A 14413-nucleotide genomic window follows, 5' to 3' on the forward strand; every position below is an offset into this window, starting at 1 on the left:
AATCAGGGAAAATCTCATTTTCTTTGCTAGGCCATAACTGATTAACAGGTTCTTTTTGTAACAAGTAAGGAGAACATTTAGTTTTTTTTTTTTTTTTAAGGAGAACATTTAGAAAACTGAACACACCCTACAATAGGAGGCTCCAGAAATACCAGCAACTGTCCATTAATCCCATTTCATCCCGGAGAAAGGGCACTTGTCCAATAGTCCCTGTGGCCTCTATGAAGGACAGCAATGGCAATTTCTGAAGGAGGATGGAGGAGGAAATGTGTGTAGGTCACTGGATATAAAAGTGTAAATGTTAGAGAAGAGGTTAGAGAAGGAGACATAGATTTGGAGGACACAATTATCCTGGGAAATAGAGGTGCTAGAAGAGTAGCATATTGTGAAGGGGCACCCAGGGAAGGAGCTCAAACACAAGTAGAAACAGAGGTCCAGGAAGGTGAGAACTGAAGAGAGGTCACCAAATCTTCCAATGCTGACATCATCCGTGGCTTTGCCCGAACAGCCTCTGTGAAGGAGTGAGAGGTGAGGAAGTGGAAAAAGCAAGGATGGCCCCTTTTTGAAGGAGCTTGGCCAAGACAGAGGGAATTGCTGGAAGGAGACACAGGATTAAAACAACCCCCCACCCCCACCCCAAGGATAGGAAAGGAGTATGTTTTTAGCTTGAGGGGGAGGAGCTGGTAGAGAGGGACCAGTTGCAGATTTGGTAGACAGTAAAGATAAATGATGGAGCAAAGCCAAGTCATGGAAGAGAAGGGAGAGGATGAGATCAAAAGCCCTGTTAGGAATAGGTGCCTGCAAGAAAGGAGGGCACCGGTAGGGATAATAGAGACAGGGCTGTTGAGGGAGTTCAATAACCTTCTGTGGAGGTGAGCAGGTGGGAGAAGAGTGATGAAGACTTCTAATAGTTGCAGGGAAGGAGGGACACAGAAGAAGTAGAAATCTGTGGGACGGGGCTGAGGGTGAATTGGGTTGGAGGTCCTGAAAGTGCTGTGGTATGAACCCATCCTGCACATAGATAGATCAAGGGCTATACAATCCCACATAGAAGGAACTCCAGATTTCAATACTAGGTTTCCTATGCTATGTTCAAGAGTACATACCCCGTGGTAGTGCATCCTAGCAATTTCATTTTATGTGCTAATTGCATTCTTCCTTCAGCCCTTCCTCTCTTCTTCCTTCTCTCTCGCTGTCTTCTACTCCTTCAAGTATGAATTTTCTCTGTATTTGTTACTCTTTGTTAGTTTGGGTCATTAAGGAAAAATGAAACTTTTTTAAAAATAGATTTTATTAATTTATTCATGAGGGACACAGAGAGAGGCAGAGACATAGGCAGAGGGAGAGGCAGGTGGGGAGCCTGATATGGGACTTGATCCCAGGACCCTGAGATCACGACCTGAGCCAGAGGGAGACTCCCAATCACTGAGCCACCCAGGCGTCCCAAAAATCAAACCATTTACTCTTTTTTTTTTTAAATACTTGTTTATTCATGAGAAACACACAGAGACAGAGAATGGCAGAGACACAGGCAGAGAGAGAAGCAGGCTCCATGCAGGGAGCCGGACGAGGGACTCGATCCCAGGACTCCAGCATCACGTCCTGGGCCAAAGGCAGGCACTTGACCTCTGAGCCACCCAGGGATCCCCAAAATCAAACCATTTAAATGAAACTTGTCAGGAAGCTCAGGACCCTGGGGCAAGGGCCCGGGAGAGGCGTGGGGCTTCAGAACAGTGTCCCACAAGCAGCTCCTCTTTAAGGGCAAGGGTTCAGTCTGTCTCTAAAATTCTCCAAGTCTCCAAGCCTGGCGTATTGGGAGTCTACTCAGTCAAGGATGAACTTCAAGAGAAATTGAGTGTATAGGGAAATGCAAACACTCTGCCTTTGTGGAGATTTAAAAAAAAAAAAAGGTTGACCGTAGTAATGGATAGCCCGGTGACTTTCCGTCTTAGAACCCTACCCGTGTAGTCAATAGGTGCATTATGCAAAACTGGATACATTGCATCACTGTGAAGGACTTTAGACTGCGGTTTGCAAAAGCAGAATAAATTTTCTGGGAGCCGCACCGTTATGTACACACACACACACACACACACACACACACACACACACAGACACGCGCGCGCAGACTCACGCCCACTGGCAGCGACGGCCGCACCTCGCACTCTAGGGGCCGCCGCGGACCCGCTCCACGAGCGGAGCCCGGGCTGCAGGAACTTTCTGCGGGACTCGGGACGCCAGGCCCCCCGGGCCCCTCGCGGCCGTCGGCGAGCCGGAGCCCCCGGGAGCGGGAGCGGGAGCGGGAGCGGGAGCGGGAGCGCGGCGGCAGGTCCGCGGGGCGCCCTCGCGTCAGCGCGCGGAGGCTCGGGCTGCAGGGCCCGCGGCCGGTGTGCGCGCGCCAGCCGGCCCGGGCAGCCGCGTCCCCCGCCGGGCCCCCGCCGCCCGCGCCCGGCCCCGCGCCCCGGCCCCGCGCCCCGGCCCCGCGCCCTCGGGCCGCCATGGCCGCGCGCCGCGCCGCCGCCCTCGCCTGCTCGCTGCTGCTGCTGTCCGCCGCGCTGCTCCGCCGCGGCTGCCGGGCGCGCTTCGCCGCCGAGCCCGACTCGGAGCCCGACCCGGCGGAGGCGGAGGCGGCGGCGGCGGCGTTCCCCGAGTCGCCGGTGCAGAGACCCACGGTGCTCGTGGCCGTCCTGGCCCGCAACGCCGCGCACGCGCTGCCTCCGTTCCTCGGCTGCCTGGAGCGGCTGGACTACCCCAAGGGCAGGATGGCCATCTGGTGAGCGCGCGGGGACCCGCGCCCCGAGCGCGCGTGCGGGTGCGGGTGCGGGTGCGGGTGCGCAGCGCGGGGCCGCGACCCTTCCCACGGCGCGGGTTTGTGCGGAGCCCGCAGGGGCGCCGGCTGAGCCCTTCCGACCCGACCCGACCCGACCCGACCCTCGCTCGCCGCGCGGTCGCCCTGAGCTCCGGGTGCGCATCGCCGCCTGGTGCTCCGGCCGCGGCGGGAAGCGGACTGCGGTCGGAAGGGGCGCCCGGGCGCGGCAGGCGGGGACGGGGCGCCGCCCTGGCTCCCCGGCGCCTGGCTCCTGCTCTCGCCGGAGACCTGAGGGCCGTGGCGCCTGGTTCTCCCGCGGATGGTGGGGGTGGAGGGTGGAGACGGGGTACGGACCCGGACTTGGAGGCTGGGTGGGGCCCGCCGTGTGCTCCCACCTGGGGCTCGTTCCTCGCCGCAGATGCAAACCCCGCGGGGCGCCCCCGGGGTAGCGTCCTGGGGCCCGCGCTGCCCTCCAGCAGGCAGACGGCCCAGGGCTACTGCCCCGGGACAGAGCCCCGCGCCTGGCACTGGGTTTGCTGCAGGGAGAACCGGGACGTCGGTGCGAGGGGCTGCCCGCGCCAACTTTTAGGACTCGGTCTAGTCCCGCACCTTCCAGAGACGCAGGCATCAGAGTTGGGAGTCAGGGGAGCCGCTGAAAGGCCGGTGGGGGAGGAGGTGCGCGCTGGCCGCGGTGGTAGGCGCCCAGGAACGGGACCGAGGACTGCGGTCCTCCGAGGAGGACAGAGCCCGGGTCCCCCCGGAGCAGTTTCTGTCCTGCGTTGACAAGGGAGCTGGCCTCGGACAGGACACATCCTTCAAGCTGCGGTTGGGCGGAAATGAGAGAAGGGAGGATAAAGCCGTAGCTGAAATTGGCAGCCGAGCTGTACCTGGTGGGAGAGGAGCGGAGGTGAGAAAGCAAACATGAGATATAGTGCGGCACTGTGCTGTACACTGCTTTACTATTACCCTGTTATACGTGACTGCTGCCACGGAGAAGGGCACGTTATGTGGAAAGGGAGACCGGTGGTGCAGCCAGGTTTGCAACCAGAAGGAAGAAGGATTTTTTTTTTTTTTAACCACTTCAATACCAAAGAAAATTGCACAAACGTCAGTTCTTAGATGCTTTCTTCAAAACAGATGTTTTACGATAGGGTCTTGGTCTTAATGCATTGCTTGGTTTTAAGGAACATCGCAATAGTTGCTATAGGAAGTCGGTGAAGGGTGAACCAGGTAGGAAGGAGGCACAGGTTTTGCTACCCCATGTACAGACATTGCTCTCTTCTGTCGCATGGTGAAGTTTTAAAAGAGATACTAGGATCCCTATTTTACAACTCAAGCAACTGCGACTTCCATCAGGTCAGTCACTCAAAGTCACAGAACTAATAAAACGGTGAAACTGGAATTGGAAACCAAGTTTGTCCCTAAAGTCTGCCCTAAACAGATAGTGGTGGGAACATAATAAGAACAAAATCTATTAAAAAAAAAAAAAAAAAAACAAACCTCTAGGCTACAAATTAGGAGGCAAGTTGTTCGTCACTAGCTTGATATGTGGCTTTGAGCCAGTTGCTTGGGATCCATAGACATCAATTTCCTCATCAGTGACATGAAGGGATTGGAAGAAATGACTTCAAAAATTCTTTCCAGCTCTTGAATTCCATTGATTTTGTGATGTGATCAGAATCAAGCAAAAATGATTGTGCACCCTGAGTCCTCTGGGTGTTCCTTATTTTGTGGGTGTTGATGGTCTTTTCAGTTGGCTAGTATTCCAATTCTTCATTGACTTTTGGAATCTATTTTCCCTTAACCTTGTTAGTAGTCCATGTAACTGTACCTTGTTCCTTACGGCCAGTGTTGCAAAGTTAAGGAAAAACCCCCAGGATTTGAATAGGCCTTGGGCAACCACCGCATTAGGCACTAAAGACTTCTCTTTGAGTTCTGGTTTTGTATCATTTATTAGGTAATAATAACCAACAGGTCAGTTTAAAAGTAGTCCTTTAGGGCTCTCAAAGTACTTTCATTAACTATGTCATCTCATTTGACCCATTCTACAAAGAAATAAAATTATCTCTGTTTTCTAGAAAAAGACATTGTATCTAAAGTAACTGACTTACGACTACACTTATTTATTAATGTCATAAATACTTAATAATAAGAGCTCACAGTTATTCTAAGCACTTTACATTCACTATAAGGTATATATACTATGATTATACTCTTTTACAGATGAGAAAACTGAGGCACAGAGAGGTTGTGCAAGCACACATCCCTGATGACCATCTTTTGTGAGATCAAGGCACTATGCCTTGTTCTAACTGAAAAAAGTTGAGTAAGATGTGGCTTCTCGCGGACAAATGTGGCTCTTTCTAATGAGCAGTGTAAGATGATCTCAGTGGCATGTGTAGGGGAGGGACAAAGGACTTCTAAATAAGTTTGGGGGCAGTTGTATGGTCATGGAAGCCTTCTTGAAAAGAGTTGACACTTGGTTGGAACCTGGCTTTGCAATACAAATAGGAATCCACTAAAACGTGGGAAGTAAGGAGGCTTCCAGAAAGAGGGAAGAGTGAGGGGGCAAAAAAAAAAAAGGCACTGGGGCATTAACCAGAGTTTCCTGTCAGGGGCAATAAAACAGGTGGCAGGCTAACTGACTGCAAATCTCCAAACTCATTGCATTGCACCACCGGAGCTGCTCACTTTGAGACTGGCACTAGGTGAATATTTGGCTGTGAGGGGCAGATTACCCTCCAGGAGGAAGCGCTTACTCAATTTAGGATGCTACTGCTTTGAGGAGCTTCTGCCAATGACTTCCTTTTAGTCTCTCAGTTTCAAGTTCTACTCAGTGTTCTGAGGTGCCAAACTGACTCGTATCCACTCTGCAAAGCCAGCATAACACTAATGTCAAAGATGGTCATGTAAAAAATGGTATTAGCTACTCAGAACTTCATGCAACAGAATCGGGTGGAGTATAGAGTCTGGGCTGCCAGCTTCCATTTAATCTTGTCTCTGGAGCTCTGTGCACACTCAGTCTTCTTATTTATCTGCTAACCTATAACACTGGCTAGAGGTACATCTGATAAGACTTCTTTTCTGTATGAGTGAGAGGTGTGGTTCATTGAGCACATTCAGACTTCCCAGTGCTGTCACTCCCCGCCCCCTCTCCCCCGAAGTTCTGGACCATATTTGCAGTCAGTTACCAACAGATTGCCCCACAAACTTTTACTGTCAGAGAATGAGTATAGTTATCTCAATTAGCATTAGATTTATTTGGATTAGATTGAATGAGGGGAAGTTTGTGTTTTAGAGATGCTTTAGACCAGGCCAAGGGAAAACTTGTCACACTTAACCTGTTTGATCTCAAAACCCCAGCAAAGCAAATTGTTTTCCTTCAAGTATCATAACGGTGATAAGGAACTAGGTTGTTCCTTGTGTTCTAATTAAGACCTGTGCTGAGTTCGTGGGAATCACTGCTGTGCTGAGATGAAGGGAACCATCTGGCACGTGGCAGTGCACTGCAGTGGGTGCACTTTTCTTCAATGGAGCCAAGAACGGTGGCCTTAGCAACAGAGGGAAGACTGACCTCATCTCCCTTCCCAAACCTATGATTAAGGGCAGGAGTGCCAAGTTGCCATGATAATGAAAAATGGAGCAGGGCACAAGGAAAAACACTTGACCCAAAAGACACATTAAGTTTGTCTTTTGGAGTTTACATTGCTTGTGGGAAGACAGTGGGGATCCAGAGTTGGGGATTCAGAGTCTGTGCCATTGTAGGGCAGTAACTGCCGTGTAATTATAGAATGATTTGGGAATTTCATTTGGTAGAGCTCTGAAAAGTAGGAGACTGCATTGGGAACCATGGTATGGCTTTCTAAATCAAGAGATGGTTTTCTGTTGACATCAAGATAACCACGGTAGGCCTCCGCTTGTTCTGGGATGCCATTCCCGACATTTTGCACACTACTTCATTGCTGCAGTATTTGGATGATTCTCCACTTCTTGATGTTCAACCAGTAGCATTTCGGTGAATGTTTAACTAGACACAGTAATATAAGTGTGTTTATAAAATATTTCAATCTACCACTATAGTTTCAGCACCAGCAAGAATAATGTCAGATTGTATCTTTACAGTCTTGACATTCAGTGCTTATGTTATCCCTCTGGAGGGAAGTTTCAGCTCTTGGATGAAAAACTCTGATACTTTGATCCCCTTCTCTCCATTGGTCTGTTTTCCTCACTTTTCCACCCTCTTTTTCTTATTCTCCCCCCACCCCCACCGCCTGGTGGTTTAGTAGTACGGAGGAGGGAGTATCCAAGATTACAGTCAGGTATGCTGGGGTTTGAATCTCCTGTGTGATTGTGGGCACATCAGTGAATCTCTAAGCGGAGCTTCTTCATCTGGAAATGACCAATATTAACACCTACCTCGAAGAGTTTTTTTTTTTTTAAGTTTTTAAACAAATGGAATAATGTGTGGAGTATGTCTTCGTGTAAATGCTACTAAATAGATGATAATTGCTATTTCCTAGACATCTTTCCCTTTTGGTCCCATCTCCTTTTCCTTTCTCTTTCCAAATGAAGATTTTCAAAACAATAGATTCACAAGGAGCTCTCTTCATCTTCTTTCCAACCAAAAAATTATTAGCAGAATGAAAGCTAACATTCATTTACTAATGAAAACTAAACACCTTGATAACTAACCTAACCCTGACAACAACGCTAGACAAGAGGTGCTGTTATTCTCCTCACTTCACACAGAAGATGACTGAGGCGCAGATAATTTAAATAACTTGCCTGAGGTCACAAGGCGAATGCATGCTGGAGCCAGGATGTGACCCAAGCAGCTAATGTCCCAGATTGTGTACAGATGGTCTGTTTAAGATCAAGAAAGGACCAATTAGTTCTAGTTTTTGTTTCTGTCAGTTGACCCAACTCAGGAAGATAAGAGTGCCAGTGTTTCTTCCTAACAAGAATGGCCCCTTCTGCTTGAATGACACAAGAGACTCAGTGGTTCCCTTCCGCTGTCTTGATAATTTCGTCACTTAGCTTAGCCACTTTCCAGTTACCGAACTCAACTTTATGTTGGTGGGTTTCATGGGTATAGAGTGAGACTAAATATGTGAATTGTACATAAATATGCAGATCACTTGCTATGATCACAGCTACATAGCAGCAGAAAGGAATTTATCAAGTGTTGTTAGTGGCAAGTGAAGAAGGCAGCACTATTCATATGCATGGTGGCTGCAGCATCTTGGGTTTGTTCTGGTAAAGCAGTTTCAGTTTTTCAGCCTTTTTAATTAGTGGTCTTAGGCTTAGTTGACCTTTAAACTCAACCTTCTTCCAAATGGTTGGAGAAAACTATCAATCATCTCCCCACCCTCCAATTTCAAACCATGATTGGGCTTCAGAATTAGGTATTTCCTTCAGGTAAAAGCTGAAATGACTAATAAAAGGATGCCTAAATTCTCCTGGTTATTTTGTATTAATTGATGTACATGGATGGGAAAACCAGAACACGGCAATTAAAGGATTTCCCCCTAGTATATCATACAGTGAATAAGTATTGGGATGAGATTTGTGGATTTTAAGCCCTGTGTGGCTGTTTTAATGTTGATTAATTTTTTTAAAAAATTTATTTATTTATGCGTGAGAGACAGAGAGAGAGTGAGAGAGAGAGAGAGGCAGAGGCACAGGCAGAGGGAGAAGCAGGCTCCATGCAGGGAGCCCAACGTGGGACTCGATCCCGGGCCTCCAGGATCCCACCCCGGGCTGAAGGCAGCACTAAATCGCTGAGCCACCAGGGCTGCCCAATGTTGATTAATTTTTTAAAAGATTTTATTTATTTATTTATTTAGCACGAGTCAGGGGAGGGGTAGAGGGAGAGCAAAGGGAAAATTTCAAGCAGACTCCCCACTGAGCATTCAGGGGCTCGATCTCATGACCCTGAGATTGTGACCTGAGCTGAAATCAAGAGTGCTTAACTGACTGAGCCACCCAGGCACCCCTTGATTATTTTATAACAAATAGAACTCATGGTTTAAAGGCACATGCCAGTTATTCTAAGCAAAGTTTGGCTTTATGGATTTGTTTTCAGCAAACTTCTCCAGGTGATTCTCCCACTGAGCTTCATTGTGGCTCCAGGTATATAAGTAGGCTTCTTGAGGCTCCCTCTCTTGACTGTCTCTGATGTCTCTGGTGGTTGTAGGAACGAACAATGGAAACTTTTTAACCAGGAAAGCTGCTGGTTGTGGCCTGGCCATTTTTTCCAACACTTAAGTGACCCATGGACACATGGGTCATATCACTGTATGTGGCACTGTCTTCGAGTCTTCCGCACAGTATAGCAGAACCATTATAAGACTTACACAGGGACAATAGTAGGACTATTCTAAGGCTTATTTCTGCACATTTCTTTAAATAATGTAATAATAGAGTATACAGTTTAATGTCTGAAAAAAATTGATTATGCGTGCCTGGGTGGTGCAGTCAGCTAGGTTTTGGCTCAGGTCATGATCTCAGGGTTATAAGATTGAGCCCTGTGTCAGGCTCCTTGCTCAACCAGCAGTCTGCTTAAGACTCTCTCTTTCTTTCTCCTCTGCCCCTCACCCCACCCCCCATTCTCTCAGGTGCACTCTCTCCCCCTCTCTCTAAAATAAAATAGATAAATCTTTTAAAAAATGGATTAGCCTATAATATGGCTGTTTGTCCTATTTCCCAATTACCATATACTGAAGATAGTTCACTATGTGTGTTTAAATCATAGCTGTTATTCATCAGAAATTATAAAATGTGTCTACTGTGTATATCTTGACATCTTTATTCTCAGAGGAGTGACTTGTTCATTTAACTGCACTTGCACTGTGAGTATATAAAAAAATGCTGTTTAAAAAATTCTGAACTCCTTTAAGGGCCTTGCAGATTTACTTAATAGTAATTTGATTATTTTAAGAATGTTCTCACCTGATTTTTTCTCTTCTCATGGAAATAGTAATATACTCCTATAATAAAGATTTGAGCAGTATGAATAGAAACATGATAAAAGGTAAATCTCCCTTCTGCTCTATGGCACCTGCCAGAGACAACCAATGTTAACAGCTTCTTATACATTCTTCTAGAAAATTGTTGTGCATGTACATATATTCTTTTAATGTTAACCTAAATATGAGTGTTTTATATATTCTGTTCTGCATGAACGTGATTTTTAAAAATCTATGTCTCTAATCCCAGCTTTTTAAAACTCTGCCAGCCCAACTATACTCCTGCCCTGGGTGGCATAGTAAAAGCTGGTTTAATGCACCACTGAACACTTCCTTGATTGCACCCAGCCTGTTCTCTTGTCCTTGTGTCTCTGGCCCCTAGAAAATCTGGCCCTAAGCCCATTTAAAAACCAAACAACACCTTTTTTTTTTTTTAATAATGAAGTATAATATGCATCCAAAAATGCTTATATCATAAATGTACAACTGGATAACTTTGCACAAACTGAAGCTTGTATAACCAGCACCTGCCTCACCAGGCCTGCATTTGTGCACAACAGTGACTGTTGGGGCTGAGTAGCTACTGTCCCCTGGACTTTGTCCAGGTAGTCACATCCCCATAAGACCCATCCTCTGTGCAGTTAGATTAGCCCTCGATGTCTGTCTCTTTTACGTGGCTTGCCTGGCCCCTGTAGGCATTTGGGTGGTGACCCTTGCTCAGCTGCTTCAGGAGCCCTAAGACTTGAGCTTTCTAGAACGAGCAGTCTTGGCAAGCTGCCATGAATGAGCTAGTGGTAAAAGATCATATTACTTTTCCTTAGCTTTCCATTCCTCTGGTAGAAAAGCTGTGTGTTAATGTTCATAAAAAGTAAGAAAAAAAGTAAGAAAGAATCCCATTATAGGTAATCATTGAAAAGCCATGCAGAATATAAATAGAGTGGCTGTAATTAATTCACTGGAACATGCTGACATTCAGATCCACGAAAATGCAGCATTTGTGGTTAGTGGCATTAGCCAACGTTTTTTGCATGAATTAAACCTTAGATCTGTTTGGAGGGCATTTCTTTTCCTCTCTAGGAGCACCATAGAGTAATCTTTTCAGACTTATACTTCCAATAATAACTTAATGACATCCTGCCAGGACTGAACTTGTGACCTCATAAAACATCTCATTTAATTGGGGCAACAATTGTTATTATTTTAGTTGTTTGTCAAATTCATCAAGCTGAGGATTGTCCCTGACCTGTTGGTTTAGCTGATGAGCTTTCTTCCTCTGCAAATATAATGAAAAGTGACCCCTTCCACCCCACCCCCCAGCATTTCTGATTGATGTTTCAAGACCCATTAGAAGACATGCATTTTGGAAATATAAATAATAATAAAAGTAATGATCCTGGACTGCATATGCCCTAAGATTATGGCAGAAGGCTGAATGTGGGGCCGGGTCTGCTGTTAAAGTATTCTCATGAGTACCTGGTTTTAGTGATAAATTGGCTGCTTTGGAAGAATTTTTACCCTCTAATTTGAATTATTTAAATGTCTACTGAAGGACTTGTCAGGCTGGAGAGAGGAGGTTCCTTAAAATGCAACTTTCGCCACTTTGGCTGTTGCCATGGTCTGGATGTGTGTTCCCCTGCCCTCTATCCTGACTCAAAATGTGTTGAAATCCTAACCCCATAGATGTTGGTCTAGGAAGTGGGGCCTTCGGGAGGCGCTTAAATCATGAGGGTGGAGCTCTCACTATCATGAATAGGATTGGTGCCCTTTGGACAAGAGGCTCCAGAGAGATTCCTTACCCCTTTCACCATGTGAAGACACAAAGAGAAGACTGCATCCTGAAAGAGGGTCTTCAGGATGAACCTGACCAGGCTTCCTGATCTTGGACTTCAGTGCTGTGAATCACCTGTCGTTTATAAGCCACTCAGTGGCTTATATTCTTATAGCAGCCTAAGTCAGTTAGAACAGACTAAGACAGCAGTCAAGTCCAAGAAAACCATAAAGGGTAGCTAAAAGTGCCTACTACATTTTATTCAGCAGGGAAGTAGAACTCTTTCTTTCTAGTCCTCGTTCTTTCGGAATATTTTCGGAATATTTCCACATATTTTGGAGGTGGGGAGGGCAATGGGCTATGGCAAGCTTCCTATTCTCATAGGACTAGGGATGATTCTGAGAAGGGGGCTATGATGGATGTAAATTGATTGGCATTTTCCCTAAAAAGTCACGCTAAGTGAGAAGTTGCTGCTTTTCAGGGTTTTGGGAAAGGCGACATTTTCTGGAGACTAAGACTGGAACTTAAATTCCCAGGATATCTGTGAGAAATGTGGTTGTGGACTTGTGGGGCTGTGGCATTCCCAGCACAGAGTCCCTTGCTGGACCACTGGACTGCTTTTTACTTTCTTGGTTTCCAGCCAGCCCCATAATCTGTTCAAGCTCCACACACCATAGTGATTATAGTTGAGACCCGCCAAGATAGCGGAAAGTTACTGCCAAGTGGAATCAGGATTTTTCATGTCATCACCACACCATTGAACAGTAAGCTTCATACAGCCCCCACATTGCTGTATTCCCTCTGTTGGAAGCATGAAGTGGGGGTGCGGGGGTGGGAGAGCATTCAGATAGTCAGACCGTGTCTGGGGTTTCAGATGGCTTCTGTGGAGTTGGCATGGAAGGCCCAAAACAGCCAGCATACTAAATATCTTAAAAATGATAAATCTTTCTGCCTTTTCTCAGTCTTGCTAGACTTTAAGATGAACTGGGCACATTGATTTCCATCCTAGAAATTTCTCTTTATTGAGATAAACTATGAATTTATAAAGCAATGGACTAAAAAGACATTATGCACATTCTTTCATTTATTTGGCCATCACAGATTGTCTATGTGGATAAACCCAGGTGATCATGTTGAAATGAGTAGTGGAGGTGGCCTAAAAGTGACTCACCTCCCTGGCCGAGTTCATTGGCCTTGAGTGGACATGGCCATCATCAATGTCCTGCTGACCTTTTGGGTTAAGGCTGCTAGGCTTAAATGAGTGGTTCCTAAACACTAGGTCAGGGGCCACAGCACCTAGGACATCCATTAGTTACATGGATTTCTGGGCCCCTTTTCAAACACATGTGTAATCAGATGGCCTGTGGGAGTGGCCTGAGAATCTGTATCTTAAGCATGTATAAGAATGATTTGGATGTACCTGTGGGTTTGGGAATTATAAGGGCTGAGATCCTAGAGGGCCCTGGGGTGGGGAGAGGAGGGACCTCATGAAAGGATTGAAGGCTGTAGCCATCTAAGTTATGCGCCATAGGGTTTTTCAGAACTTGGAAAGTTGGCATACTGTGGAATCTTCAAACCTCAGGATCCAGATGCATAAGCAACCAAGCAAGGCTTTTTTATTACGAGAAATAGTAAGTCCAGAATTACAGAAGAGAGGCTCTGCTAGGTATGCATCATTTGTTTTTTATTGAGTCAAGCACATGTGTTCTCCCTCCTTCCCACTATTTTATTTTATTTTATTTTATTTTATTTTATTTTATTTTTGTTTATTTTATTTTTTTTCTTCCCACTGTTTTAAAATGAGTTTTGTTTTTGTTTGGTTTTTGCCCACTCTAGGAAGTGCCTTGCACTGGGGCTCTGTATAAAATAACCCTCCTTCAACCCCTTCTCTTTGTTCAGTGTATCTTGCATCTTGAGCTCATCGAGCATTTAGTTTCATAGAAGAAAAGACATCTACTGACGAACGTCTCTTAATAGAGTGGAGGGAAATCCAATCAGTGCGTTTTCTTTAAATAAAAAGTGGTCACCTGACCCACTTCAGTCCTCGTATTCCCTAGGCTCGGTTCCTTTGTTGCTTGTAATTAATTTTCTTACCTTTGATTTTTCTCTTTGGCACATCATGAAAACCTCCTCCCCTCATTTGTGAAAAACATAAACAGACTATTAAATTAGCCAGCTTCTAGTAGTTGGCAGTTCGGCCTTAATTATATGCTATTATGAAGTCCCTGAGCCCAGGGTCTTCCTTACTTACGGAATCACAATTTAACTTTTTTGGGAATTCCCACCGTTCTAGTCTGTTCTACAGAGGATTGCTCTGGATTGGTTGCTGCTGTGCAGAGTTATGTTCTAACTTGGTAGTGTTACATTATTACACGCGCACCCACAGGCAGCCTGCTCCGGGGAAGATCACAGCTCGGTTGCTAAATCTCCTGCTGTTCCATATCCTAGTTTTACTGTGTTCTTTTGGTGACAGGTCTATGAAAAATTCTGTGGTTTAAGTTCTCGAATTATGCCACCATTTTCTTTTTTTAGTCCTTTTTCTTCTCAAGGATGTGAGCTGTGTGCTACCATCAAGGTAGAGAAAGAAAGAAACATCATCTGGGGAGGAAGGGGCGGCCTGGTGTATGTGGGGGTCTGCAGGGCAGTTGCCGCTAGCCAAGGGGAACCTTGTCCATTTTTCCCCTGCTGTGCAGATATCATCGTTTTGTTATTTGTGTCATCTCATGCAAGGGCTGGAGGCATTGCTTGTGCTGTGTCATATTGTATAAGCCATTTATTCTCTCTAGGCCTCAGTTTCCTCCCGTGGAATGAAAGAGGAACGTGCCAGAGTTGTGCTTCACAAATGTGGCTGCTGCTGAGAATCATTTG

The 14413-nt window shown here is 46.1% G+C and overlaps 1 protein-coding gene across 2 annotated transcripts in view; it reads left to right on the forward strand.

The window, feature by feature from the left end:
• The window catches only part of COLGALT2 (collagen beta(1-O)galactosyltransferase 2), a 115496-nt gene that overhangs the window by 11443 nt on the left and 89640 nt on the right, over positions 1 to 14413 (forward strand). Inside the window, exon 1 of one of the 2 annotated variants that reach the window (XM_072733183.1) lies at positions 2479 to 2773. The exons of the other annotated variant lie outside the window; for it this stretch is intronic. Coding sequence (XP_072589284.1) covers positions 2499 to 2773 — 275 coding nt within the window. The 5' untranslated portion in view covers positions 2479 to 2498. Of the gene's footprint in view, positions 1 to 2478; positions 2774 to 14413 lie in introns of those variants that run through there. 2 annotated transcript variants of the gene reach the window in all.

This window comes from Vulpes vulpes, chromosome 13, assembly GCF_048418805.1.
Source record: "Vulpes vulpes isolate BD-2025 chromosome 13, VulVul3, whole genome shotgun sequence".
Classification (NCBI taxonomy): Eukaryota; Metazoa; Chordata; class Mammalia; order Carnivora; family Canidae; genus Vulpes; species Vulpes vulpes.